The sequence below is a fragment of the Limulus polyphemus genome, unplaced genomic scaffold (genome assembly GCF_000517525.1).
Source record: "Limulus polyphemus unplaced genomic scaffold, Limulus_polyphemus-2.1.2 Scaffold123, whole genome shotgun sequence".
NCBI lineage: Eukaryota > Metazoa > Arthropoda > Merostomata > Xiphosura > Limulidae > Limulus > Limulus polyphemus.
The window spans coordinates 213,272-227,524 of record NW_013665733.1 but is presented as its reverse complement, the minus strand read 5'-3'; the positions used below and the strand labels follow the sequence as shown (position 1 = coordinate 227,524).

Genomic DNA, 14,253 nt, shown 5'->3' with positions numbered 1-14,253 from the left:
ATATATATATATATATATATAATGTATTGTTCCTAACTTTTGTTATTAACAGTGATATAAGACATATATAATATAGATATGTGTAGATATAAGACATATATAATATAGATATGTGTAGATATAAAACATATATAATATAGATATGTGTAGATATAAGACATATATAATATAGATATGTGTAGATATAAGACATATATAATATAGATATGTGTAGATATAAGACATATATAATATAGATATGTGTAGATATAAAACATATATAATATAGATATGTGTAGATATAAGACATATATAATATAGATATGTGTAGATATAAAACATATATAATATAGATATGTGTAGATATAAAACATATATAATACAGATATGTGTAGGTATAAGACATATAATACAGATCTGTGTAGAAATAAGACATATATAATACAGATATATGTAGGTATAAGACGTATAGTATATATAATACAGATATGTGTAGGTATTCTGTTGAATATCTAGATATCCGTCACCAACTGTTAAATATAACGATAACCACCTTGTTAAGCCTATTGGTGTCATAACTGGTTATCTTAATATTAGTAATATAAAATAGTGCAATAGGCAAATTGAATTAAGTTAAACTGAGAATTTTTGTTTAAGTTTTTGTATTTTACCTATATATTTATCTATAAAAACTTTTTGCTGACACGTATGATATTACCACGTTCATATTGATATTAAGGAATTGTAAACAGTGTATTATATTTGTGAATTTCAACACTTTATAATATTAATTTCGTGGTTATTGGGTGGTATATAGATATTAATGTACTCTAAACAACATATTTGTGTATTTCTTTACTTTAAGATCTTAACTGTTTGGTTAGTTGGACGATATATGAATATTAATATGCTCTAAACATCATATTTGTGTATTTTATCACATTATATTGTTAATCACGTAGTTAGTTGAGTGGTATACGTGAAAGTGAGTTAAGACGGTCCCCTTCGGTAAAGCGTCCACCACTCTATATCATCAGTTATGATTTATATTTAACAACTATTGTTCATACAACCTTGTGCTTAAACACACCGGCAGAAAGGCGCGAATGTGGTCTAATGTAAGCAGTTTGAAGTTTTCAAAGCTACAGAGTAGGTATTTCAGCGAATTTCAAACAATGACGAATTATAGAAAGCAGATTCGGCAATATGTCGTAAAAATCATACCTCAGTTCCAGTGAGTTTTTATAATACTTTTGCTCTAGATAATACGCGACTATCATAGTGCATGGCCGGGAGCATTTAAATGATGATTTAAGTGATGTTAATGCAGCATTTGTTTTAAATTGCAGTAGTTATGAGTTAAATGAAACACATTTCTACCCACTCTTGGGATCCGTTTTATGCAATATTATAAGAAAAACGGTCCCAACCACAAGAACTGCAGTTTTCTGTGTACAATCTGAACAATGATTTGTAATTATAATCGCTTAACAAGAAACAAATATATAATGTACTCTTATAGTATACTAGCTGGAGTACCCGTCTCTCCATAGACCTAATGAACGTCCATACCAAAATTTGGTAAAGATCCATCCACACCTTGCGAAGTTGTTAAATGGGCAGTACTATTATACTCCCGAAGAAGAATAGTCAACTATTCGAAAGTGCTCGAGTTTTGGGTCTTGTTTTGAAAATAGCACTGTTATATTTATATAGATTCTTACAATATGAACGATTTTTGTGTTGTTTTTTTCTGCTGAACAACGTTAGAATTTAACAACACATCATATTCACTATTGAAAAGTGAGATAAGTGAAAAACAAAAGATAGTCTGTGAAATATGTTGAATAAAAGAGAAGCAAGGTAGTTTTGGGAAGGGGTATCTATCGCAGTTGGTTAAAGCATGTGTCTAGCAAGTAGAGTTGCGGGTTTGAGTTCCACCCAGTCTCAGTTTCATCTCTTCAGAAATATTTTCATTTTCTTAGGACGGTTTGGCAACAGTAAAAGTTATAACAACTTGTACAGAGTCTGAACTTGAGTATTTTATCAAATATATATATATATATATATAGAAATCATCATCACGTTGAGGAACAATAACCTTTAACATTCTCTAGTACATTGAAGAATTACGAAAATTATTAGATACAAATAAAATGACCAAAATACACAGGAAGAAAGAACAGCCGGCACCACTCGGGTGCATATTATACCAAGTAAAATTGGAATTGTAAAATCAATTATTTAAACTTGATTAAAAGAGCAAAAATCACACATAAACACATAGATACACATGCCCCATATACATACGTATGCATATGTACATACAACATGTACTTCTCTAGTATACAGTTAAAACACACACACACTAAAATATGTATATGTGTTTGTGTAAAACATGCTCAACTAAATACATGAAAAGGAATTAAATCTATGACGTACAATCTGTTAGATATCCGTATAACAAATACATATAGAAAAACATTCAGTTTGATAAATGTACAATATGTATATAAACAACACCAAGTGGGTACATTTACAAGAGATACATATGTAGCACACATGTAATGGTATTACATACAACCTACACAGTCTGTATATTCTTATACAACAGATACATTGTTTTGCCAGATGTATCACAACACATGATGAACGAGATAATGCTCCTGTCATATGTCTTAACAATATCCTCATATCGGAATGGCGTACACAGAAACAAGATTTTACCCTATATATGAGACCACGTGGAGGTAGTATCTTTAAAGATATGGTCGCAGCCTTCCACTCATCAATTGCTGATCTCTTAGAATGATAATTGAAACACTTGTCAGGACCCAATCACATGAGAGCATGCACCGTAAAACAAACAGCAGCTATTGAAACCAAGAAAGATGCCACTTTGTATTATTGCGATGATCACTAAGGCTGATCTTCTACATGATCGGATATTACGGTATGATATACATCTAAGTAGATACACGTACAGTATGTGCAAACAAAACACACATCCTCTGCGACAGACACACAATACAAACACTTATATGACATGTAATGCAAATCGAGATAAGTTCGTTTACATAAAGTGTATGTTCACTTTTAAATTACCGTATTGGCCCGATTATAGGTCGATCTCGATAATAAGGCGACCCCATTTTCAAAAACCCAGGGAAATAAAAAATTGAGTGTCATAAAGTCCTTTTGTAGGTCCACGAAATCAATACTATAACTGAACAGCCGGCAGGTGGATTAGTTTCAAGAATTAGGGATGATCTTGAGCGAACATCTGGTGCACATGCTATACGAATGCTATCCGGACATTCAGGAATGCGATAAGCTAAAGTAGGAAGAGGCCTGTGGTCGGCCGCGATCATAAAGCGACTGTGAATTTTACAGCTTAATTATTAATAAAAAAAACATCGCCTTATAATCGGGCCAATACGGTATTTCTCGGAGCGATTTATTTCATTAGCTTTCAGAGGTTTTGTTCATTTTTTTTCGTTGATAAGTATGTTTTAACGACTTACTAATTACTGTTGTCTGAATATCCCAAAAACTGAACTCTGCGCTACTACTTCAATAAACATAATTTTGAGCATTTTCATTTGAATGTTAATGTGTCAACTAGTGATTCTTAAATTTAATAATTGGTCGCTGATTAAAACAAACTTCCAAAAAAAAAGGAAAAAAGAAACAATTCCTGTCTAGAATAAATCCTTAAAAGTCCCCAAGATTGTTAACGATGATAAGAAACCATTCGTATCATAGTGTGTAACTTAAATATCCATATGGGAATGACAAAACGCTTGTTTAGCAGTGAGGTGCCTACCAATTTAATGACAGTTAAAAAACATTCTGGATTTATAACAAATTCACAACCTGATTCTGAAGTGATGAGGACAAAACTTCGTATCTGGGAAGAATCTAAATATCCGTTTAAAAACATTTGTAAAACATAAATCAATTTATTTTTGATTTGACATGCATAGCATCATGTTAGGTAAACTTCAAGTTAACAAAAGTTTAACAGAACAGTAGTTTGTTTGTTTGAAGTTAAGAACAAATCTACACAATGAGCTATCTTTGCTTTCCCACCACGGGTATCGAAACTCGGTTTCTAGTGTGGGAAGTCCGCAAACATACTGCTGCGCCACTGGGGGGCCAGAACAGTGGGAAAGGGTTATTATTAATATTATATTAAATTAATACATTAAAGGAAAAGGAAATTTGTAACAGATATATAGGCTTCTTTGTGTACACTAAACATGTATATATTTCATCTGTTCAACATCTATCAAATTTGAACAGTTACAGTGGTTTGAAATTAAGCTTTTTTTTTAACCCATACACTAATGTAGAGTGCCTAAGACCTGACGTGTATTCCAAAAGTAATTGTCTTCTGTAAGGCATTATTAGAGAGACGAAAATAGTTTATAGCAATTACATGTGTTTGTAAACGTGACAAAAACATATTTTTGATGGAAATCGAGAGGGCGTAAAATTGAAGTAATCACTAACCTGGATTTGCTCCATCTCTAAAAACTACGGGCTGATTTTTGTACTGAAGAAAATATTCTACGTGTCCCATCTCGTGGTGAACGGTGATTAGCTGCTCTGTAGTCACGTCAGTACACTGCTTGATCCTATTGGTAAATAAAACTTAACGTTATTAACGTTAAAAAAAGTGTGTAAATGTTTTTCTGAGGCAGTGAACAACAATCTAACATAACTACAAATCACACCAATGCTCAACCAACAAATATCCCGCAACCAAATATACCAAAAACATCAGTAACATTATTTACAAATACAAAAAACAACCCTATAATAGAAGCAGTCAAAAAGACTATATATCGATTTCATCAGAGCATATAAAAACCTTCTAAATTAGCAAAATAGCATTACTTTTCTTTTGAAATAGCTAAGAAACATTTCGCACCGATAATTCCTTACGTAATTCAGTCATTCATATGCTCTCTACTCATCTAAACATTCAAGACACAATACAACAATATCCAGGGTATAGTACTAAACAAGTCACATATAACAATATATTACAATATCACCTAGAGTAATGTAACAAAGGTGTATATATAGAGTATTTATGTGAAATACGCATCTGATACATTGATCTAGTGAAAATGATTATTTGTCAGTGAACTGTTTGCGAAGTGTTATTACACAACCAAATGAAGAGAAGTGGCAAAGAAGCACTGAATGCTATAAGTTTAAAATTCATGGAGATAGCTCTGAAGAGGGAAGAAGGATTAGTGTATTTAAATTGCAATTTTAATGTTTGTGTGCTAATCTCGTGAATTAATCGTGTAGCATTTGTTTGTTGTTATCAAAATCGTCAAGGAGGGAGGAAGAGGTCTACTAGCACCTGTAACAACAGAACTGTTCAATGTCGTAACAAGATAAAGGTTCAATGCTTCCAACAGTAGAACGGTTCAATGTCGAAAGAATAAAATAGTTCAATGTTGTAACAATAGAATGGTTCAATGCTCCTACAATAGAAAAGTTCAATTCAATGTTGAAATAACAGAATGGTTCAATGTTGTAACACAGAAGCGGTAAAATGTAAAACAGAAGGGTTCAGTGTAATATAAATCGAACGGTTCATGTAGTAAAAACAGAAGAATTCAGTTTTCTAGTTACTAGAACGGTTCATTCTTGAAATAATAGAATGGTTCAGTGTTGTAACAACAGAACGGCTCAATGATGTAACAACAAACGGTTCAATATTATAACAAAAGAACAGTTAAATGTTATAACAATAGATTGGTTCAATGTTATAACAATGGAACTCAGAATTATGAGTCATGTCCTCTTTAGTTCTGTGCTGGGCTCATGGTGATCGTAGTCTTAACAAACATGTTCAATGGGCATTCTTCGAACTATGATGACCTTCCTTATTACTGATAAGACATGTTAATAGCGTGTAGGCTAAACAATTAACAACCGACATGTTTGTCTATTTAGCTGTCTCTTCCCTTTATCTTGACGTTCATCACGAATCTTAAATTCGTCAGCTGTAAAGAGTCACTATATTGTAAGAATTTGTCCAGTGTAACATATCTATTTCATTGAGAAGCACCTTTGTTAACTTTATAGGTTTGAAACCTTTAGAACCTTATCAGTTAGATTTTTTTTGCACCAAGTGGAGTTGGATTTATAACTTCACCTTACCACTAATATATCGTGTCTGTTTATCAAATTCAGTGTTATAAAACTATCAAAAAATGAAAATATTTTTTCTGAACAAAAGCATATTTAATATAATTTTGTTTCAGTTTTTATATGTTCGATTACCGTTAAGAGCAAAGCTATACAATAGGCTACTTGTGCTGTACCCGTCATAGTACCCGAATTTTAGTTTTAAAAGCCCTCAAGCTTACCATTGAGCTATCGGAGATTGATGGGCTAAAGGGACGACTTATGTTGAAAAGAACAACTTAAAATGACTGCTTTTTCTCAACGCTTTTTAATACTTATCATTGTTTATGAAGAGAGTGTGGTATAAGTGCAACTTAGCTAGTAAGTACACATCTCAAAGAAATCTGTGTACTCCATATTCTTGAGTATTTGTATCAAGAGCAATGTTTTCTTGAATACTTTTTAATACTTATCATTGTTTATGAAGAGAGTGTGGTATAAGTGCAACTTAGCTAGTAAGTACACATCTCAAAGAAATCTGTGTACTCCATATTCTTGAGTATTTGTATCAAGAGCAATGTTTTCTTGAATTGAGTTTATTTTTTCTGTGCATTATACAGTGAATGAAAAAATCAAATACGGCAGTTTCTGCCCACCTCGAAAAAACACTTATGAACCAGAAAATAATTCTTTTGAAAAAATTAAAAAGGTTGATTTTCCTCCATAAAAAATTATCTGTTTATAAATTAATACCCAGGGATTTCAGTTTAACTTAAGTAATAGTTTGGTGTTAACAAAAACTGATTGTCACTAATAAAAACCACAAAGATTTAAAATTATTACTTTGTTTCAAGAACACCAAGGAAGAAATTCATAAATTAGTAATGGGAAAACCTAATGAACATTAAGGAAGTTGGAGAACAAAACCAGTATAAGTAAACCGAATTCATTAACCCTTCTATTGCCCAGATATCAAACGGTTTATGGCCAACGTGATTTATACATATCCCATTGATTGTTTTAAGTGATATATCTGTGATGCGCGGAAAACTAGCCTAATTATTGATCTATAAATAATTATTATTGAGTACTGGGTCGAACCATATCTATGTTAGTTAAACAAGTAACTTAGTAAAAAACTGTGGATATATAATATATTTGTGTTAGCTAATAAGAGATTTAGATATTTGCAGTTAGTAGCTTTACTTGAAGCTTCTGCAGAAAGAGTTCAAACCAAAACTTCAATCGATCCTTATAACATAGGGAAATAGTCCGTGTCTTTATTAAAGTTTTATCTTAGTTTACAGCTATTAAGGATTAGATGATTTACTTAAGGCACGTTCATTACATACTCGGAGGACGACAACTGCAAACTTGTTAACGTCACGGTCCAAACTGTTTAGCATTGTCTAAACAAGCTGTTAAGAGTTAGGAAAGAAATGTGTTTGAGAAATGACTTATGCTGCATTACATATACAATTGAATCCAGCAAAGTTTATATGTTATTGTCATTATTTTCTGTAAATAAACGCATCAGAATAGCTAACCTGCTTATCTAGAAATAAAGTCTCACTTAAAATCAGTTGCTACAGAGACCGTAACGTTATTTGTCTAAAACCTCGAAAGGTTTCTATCAAATGATATTTTCTCCTGTCTAAGCTTCAATGCTACAAAAACTGGTTGTTCGAAAACAGGTGAGATAATGAGATTGTTTGTAATCTTCCTCCACAACCTTTCCTCAAATGGCACAAAAGTGTAACACAAGAACCACAATTAAGTTTATAAAAAAGCTACTTATGTGATAGACAGATGGATTGATACATAGTTAGGCAGACAGCTATCCTGAGAGAATGATAACGTGTCATTACACAACAGTCGTTATATTTAATTAATCGTTTTTAGTAACATTTCAAGACATTTAATCGAATATGTTGCTATACGCATAGGTCTGCAGGTTTGATGTTCAACTTACCTTTATTCTCTTTTACCTCATTATATCGATGTTTAAGTGTTTGCTAAGTGCTATTATTCGTTTATAATTTCTCTAAACATACTACTTGTGTCAGGTGTGATCTAGTGGCTAGTACACCGGGCTGTAGATCTTAAGAACCAAGGTTTAAGCTTCGATACCTCTGAACACGCTCCGTTACTTCCAACTGAGGGGGACGTTATACCAGTGAGATTCAATACAGCTATTCGTTTTAAGATAATCGCACAGGCAGCGTGTGATGCTGGCCCTTCTTCTGGTCAGCATTTCTAAATTAGAGACCGCTATACCTGAATATTAAGGGTCTCTAAACTGGTCATTTAGCCAATATCTTACATAAGTCATCATTCAGGTTTAGAAATTACAGTGTTAAGAGCTAATGAAGAAACAGTAGAATTTCTTGTTCTTCATCTGTACATGTGAAATGATCAAGGTTATCATTGTATTAATGTCAGTTTTTCAGTGTAAAATTGAAGTCTCACCTAAAATCTTTTCCATTGTAAAAGTCCCATGCAGAAGCGTGACAAACAACGTCTCTATCCTTCGGTTTCGTTAACATCGAATGTTCCCAGAATTCCGGTGGCATTGGAATAAGTCCAAGTGAAGTGAAAAATTCCTCAGAAACTTGAAACATCTTCTCTGCATCCCAGTTCTAAATAAATCGTAACAATTACTCTGTTTGAATTAAAACGTTTCAGAATTTAAATAATGGGTTTACCTCAAGATCCTGATATTTTTGTATTTTTATTTACATATTTGTGAAAATACAAATATCAAGATAACTATGTAAATAAAACAGTTAATCTCCACCTTACTGGTACAAGAAACATTCTTCTGGCTTACATCAATGTACAGAATTAAGAGTAAATTAACGGCTGCTGTTGAACAATGGTTACAATACAATACACAGGAAACTCACCAGTTCTTGCATTTTCTTTGTTACGTCAATACTTGGTTTGTCAAACGGCTTCAAGTCATCGAGAAGAGATGTCCAAGTCTGTGCCCACATATTCCCTAAAAAATATTCAATATGTTTGGTACGTATTTCATTACTAGTGTTTATTTTGACTTTTTTTTTTAGACAGAGACACATTTACTCCATATACGTTAATTAGTTCTCGTAAGGTCTACAAAGTTAGTCGTAAATAACCATTGAATACAATAACATGTAAAACCAATGGGTCTCTTATATAACCAGAATTTAAAAAATTGTTTTATGATGAACATACTTTAGTAAATGGTCTGAAGTAGTCGTATATCCTGACGTTTCTTGCAGCAGGTATAATTTCGTTACAAAACAAGTTTTATAAAGCAAAATTAGTATAACTAAGCTCAAAAGCAGACATCAAGTAACGGACATACCCAAGAGATGGGCAGGAATTGTCCCATCTTTTGGCATTTTGTCTCCATATATGTCACGTAATTTCATTCTGACATAAGCATGGATTTTCTGATACAGAGGACGAAGCTGGTTCCACAGACTCTCGACGTCATCTCGAAACGTCTCAGACTCGTAGGGTGCCAACCACATTTCACTTAAATCTGAGAAACCTGAAAGAAAATAGATATACCTGTGTTACATTGCATGGATAACAGCCAGAAGCGCAATAAAATGTAAACAATAACACTCAAGAAAACATTTAATCATTACAACGTTATCATGTATAGAAAGCTTGTTATACATCACAAATGAATCATAGCCACGACCGTCTTGTTGTTTTGCCACAAAATATTAAAGTATTAGTTCATAAAAGAATATAACATAAACCTATGTAGTTTCCACTTCATCAGTTCTACAGCATAATATAACATAGACCTTAAAGTGAATAAAAACCCTATAACCCGAGCACTTTGGAAAGGTGGACCTTTCTTCATCAGGGGCAAATTGGCAATGCCAACTTGCCCCTGAAAAAGAATGGTCCACTTTTCAAAAGCACTCGGGTTTTAGGGTTCTTATTCACTTCTATCAAGACTTCTTGAACCTACGTGTTTTTCTAACATTATGAATAACATAGACCTTAGTAGCTTCCACTTCATCAATTCTATACCGTAATATAACACAGATCTCAATATCTTCCATTTTATCAGTTCTACAACATAATTCAACAAGATCCTTAGCTGTTACAACATTATAATTGTGCAAATCAACTCATATTCTTCCTATAAACAATTCTGCATTACATTACCATAGGAACGAACGATTAGATGGGCCTGTCATCCTGTGTTGATTCATATTAGAATCGCATTGAAATAGTTTTCTGAAATCTACAAGTTTTTACTGGTCACCCTAAGTGAAGTATTTTTTTTTCTCAATTATTATTATACCATTTTTTCTATTGTATCATTTGTAGTCATTTATTTTAACCTATAAATTTATCAAAAACCAATTAAGCTAAACCTCACACATGTAGAAAGGATAGAATGTATAAAGAAGTACAATATAACTGTTACAGTTCTATCTACATCTTAACCTCCTGTGCTATTCAGTATTTATTGAATCTTTGATCAAAAAGCATAAAAGAAAATTACATTAATTTAATAATGATAATCCCGTACAACAAACTGACTAGAAATACTTAATACCTGAAATCTATAAACCCGAAACTAAAACCTATAAATTAAGAACCTAAAGAAAGTTCAGTTTACCATTGCCCGTTGCTGCCTCGTTTCCTAGTTTCGTGACTTCAATGTATTGATCCCTGATAGGCTTTCCTGCAGCATCTCTCCATTTTAGCCACACCTCCTTCAATTCTTCGTAGTCACGTGATGAAGCCAGTATACGAGTCAAATCTTGAATATACAAAAACATTTAAAACGCTAAAGGTCTCTTATTTTTTGTCATTTATTAATATCTTGTGGTGCAGTTTGTTATTGAACACACATTTAACCATACATAATGTCTTCTGTACGCTTTCTAATGTGGAATTAGTCCAGATATGTTTATATGTGTGTGTGTGCTAGCAGAGTAACCAGCATTAAAAATAATACTCTAAATGAGGGTCGTGGGCTTCCCCTTTTATTAATTTTAACATAGGATAGGAACGGTTCGTTCAGTTCATGGGTACCCGTGCTACACACGGCATTAATCGTCACTTTCTTGGCGTCTGTTTCACGTATTTTACCATGAAATAGCTGCCAAATTCGAAGCTTTCGTTTGATTACTTTTCATTTGAAACGGAATTCTTCTAGCAAATTTCATCGAAATTGGTTCAGCCATTTCCTTACAACAACTATTGACAACAGCCAGATATATAAAAATATATTATAGAATTTTTTAAAACTGATTAATTAACATTCATATATCATAGCGTTATTATTTTTGATTTCAATGCTAGTTTTACGTTGGTAAAACACTTTGAAATAGTGTACTTTTGTGTGTGTGTAAAATAAATATAAGCAACTGCAGAAATGAGTTGTAAAATGTCAAACAATTTATTCTATTCAGAAATGCTTCAAGATACGGTCCTGGTTCTCTTTAATAGTGAATGTCGACAAGCTAATTTGTTAAGAAGTTACTTTTGAGCAGATACACATCCGTTAAAGCCACTTTGTTCTAACGTGTATCTTATTGTTTTAAAATAACATCTATACTTATAGCTGTGTCACTGACACGAATTGTTGTGTATATAACATGCCCTGATTTATTTTACATTGCTTTTTTTTAAGAATTTGATCTTTCTACCTTGAACACTTGTATTACCAAGAGTAATAGTTTTACGAACCCTCTTCAGGGTTTCCACACAGCCAAAACTTCGATCACTACACGTTTGTTTGTAACAACCTATACTTTTATTGACGTTATTCTGAACAATCAATTGGACTCTGGTGCATTTTCATTCAATAGAGGAGAGAAATTTCACAATATTTGTATTTATTCACATTTTATTTACTGCTTCCATAATTATTTCCAGTACCGTACGTAGTAGAGCGTTTTCCAAAACAACTGACAGGCTACACTCAGTCTCATTGGACAGAACAAACAAATAACTAAGACTACTTATTTTAGAGCTTTTGTTTATGGCCAAAAAATTAGGCTTTCCTATATAGTACGTAATGATTCTAATACCAGGCATTGCTCCCAACTTACACCTAATATTAGTGGTAGCATTGGGCTTTTAAAAGAGCTTATTTTAACAATATTTTACTCATTGTTGTTATACTTTTACATGATATTATACATTTGTGCTTCTTTCAAAAGAATGTAAAATATAAAACTTTTATTTTCTTTTTTTTCTTTCTTGTGCTACATAGAAAAATGAAATGATTAAGAAAAGTATTTAAAAAATAGATGTCAAGCGTGATTTTATCACGAGTGTTAGGCCTTATGGTTTCTCATGACTGGCAGCTTTCAAGATATAACACTGCAATTCGGTGGACTGTCTCTCTCTTTTTTTAGTTCATGTTAAACATATTGCATGAGACTTAGTACAGACGAAAATGTCCTAAAATTTTACATAGTATTTGTATCGTGTTTTTAACTTTTCAAAATCTTCGAAGTAAAAAAGAAATCTGCCCCCCCCCAGTGGCACAGCGGTATGTCTGCGGACTTACAACGCTAGAATCCGGGTTTCGATACCCGTGTTTGGCAGAGCACAGGTGGCCCAATGTGTAGCTTTGTGCATAATTACAAACAAACAGTAAAAAATTTATAAAAAATAGTTTCTTTCGTGTTCGTATTTCTATATTTTTTGTTGGTGATCATCAGAAAGTTCAGTTTTACATATCCAACAGTTGTAACTTTTTAATGTTCATTAATATATTACTTTTTTTGGGCTGAGTGTAACTCAATAGTTAGCATGCTGGAATGTGGTTCAGAGGATCCACTGTTTACGTCAAATAGTCGATCTCTGAACTTTGGGGAATTGAATGCATTACATGCAACATGGATGACAGTCAAATTACATTATTTGGTAAGATAAGAGTATCTGAGGAGTTGTCAGTGGGTGCTGTTGACTAACTGTTTTTCTGTTACTCTCTGAATTAGGGACGGCTAGATTAGATAATCCTTGAATAGTTTTGCGCTAATATCCGAAGACAAATAACATTTATTTTGATACTTTGACAATTGAAAAATGTTGAATTCCCGCTATAAATAATACAAACATGGCACACTGACATTCAGTGTTGAGAATGAACCTTTGAATATACAACAGAAAATACTTCTTCACACAGACAAAAGGAAAATATTAGGAGTTACCTGGTTCCAGTGCCAGATTACATTTGTCTCGAATGCACACTGTTGCTGTACTGTAAGTCCTTTCCATTTTTGCCTGTAGTAATGATAGCTGAGAATACAAAGTATATATTAACTTATTTCTTGGCAAGATTACTTTTCCTATTTTTTTTTTTATAAAAATGACATATGCGAATTTAGATCAAATTTTAAAGTATGAAACTTTTATGGAAAAATACTTTATTGAGAAATCAATCAACCACAAAACAAAATTAATTTGCAAAACATAATAAACACTTAATAAGTACTGGAATAAGCATCTGACACAGATTTTATGTTAGAGAAACATACAAGAAGAACTGAATAGTCTTAATACATATAGACGATTGCATTAATTCAATACTTCACGTTTAGCATCGACCGTGAATTAAGCAATTACCCACTATATAAATGGTTATTTCAGCATGCTAAAATAACAAATTTCAGGAATATTTAAACTATCTGACGTGTTTTAATGCAAAGTTATCAACGTAGTGTTCTTACAAATGATTCGCATTGTTTCGGTTAAACAGAAGAGTACTTACTGACCATAGATATCCCAGTTTATTGTTTAAAACTAATGTTCGTTTCTTTTATTCATCAGTAAGATGTAATAACAAGCACTTCAATACTCTAAAACAAATACAATAGACTACAGAAGTAAACTTCAGTTTATATTACATGTTTCTTAGCCTGTTAACAGTGTAAATCATAGACAACAGTTTAATTTCAGTTCTCTAAAATAATACTACTGTGCAGAAGGAAACTTTATAACTCTAAATAATCCCTTCTTTTTTAGATTGCTTGTTTGTTTGTTATGGATTTCGCGCAAAGCTACACGAGGGCTATCTGCGCTAGTCGTCCCTAATTTAGCAGACTAGAGGGAATGAAGCTAGTCATCACCCCCCACCGCCAACTCTTG

General features: G+C 32.6%; 2 protein-coding genes across 3 annotated transcripts in view; one reads left to right on the top strand and one right to left on the bottom strand.

Annotated features, from left to right (window-relative positions):
* The window catches only part of LOC106472652 (angiotensin-converting enzyme-like), a 149,636-nt gene that overhangs the window by 59,995 nt on the left and 75,388 nt on the right, over nucleotides 1-14,253 (top strand). The gene's annotated exons all lie outside the window — the stretch shown is intronic.
* Nucleotides 1-14,253, bottom strand: part of LOC111089490 (angiotensin-converting enzyme-like) — an 18,672-nt gene that overhangs the window by 3,424 nt on the left and 995 nt on the right. The window contains exons 3-9 of one of the 2 annotated variants that reach the window (XM_022402111.1): nucleotides 13,317-13,404; nucleotides 10,766-10,909; nucleotides 9,482-9,670; nucleotides 9,039-9,133; nucleotides 8,602-8,771; nucleotides 4,491-4,619; nucleotides 3,497-3,498 (exon numbers count right to left, since the gene is read on the bottom strand). In XM_022402111.1, the coding sequence (XP_022257819.1) occupies nucleotides 3,497-3,498; nucleotides 4,491-4,619; nucleotides 8,602-8,771; nucleotides 9,039-9,133; nucleotides 9,482-9,670; nucleotides 10,766-10,909; nucleotides 13,317-13,404 (817 nt within the window). The remainder of the gene's footprint in view (nucleotides 1-3,496; nucleotides 3,499-4,490; nucleotides 4,620-8,601; nucleotides 8,772-9,038; nucleotides 9,134-9,481; nucleotides 9,671-10,765; nucleotides 10,910-13,316; nucleotides 13,405-14,253) is intronic. The other variant, XM_022402115.1, reaches the window with a different exon arrangement.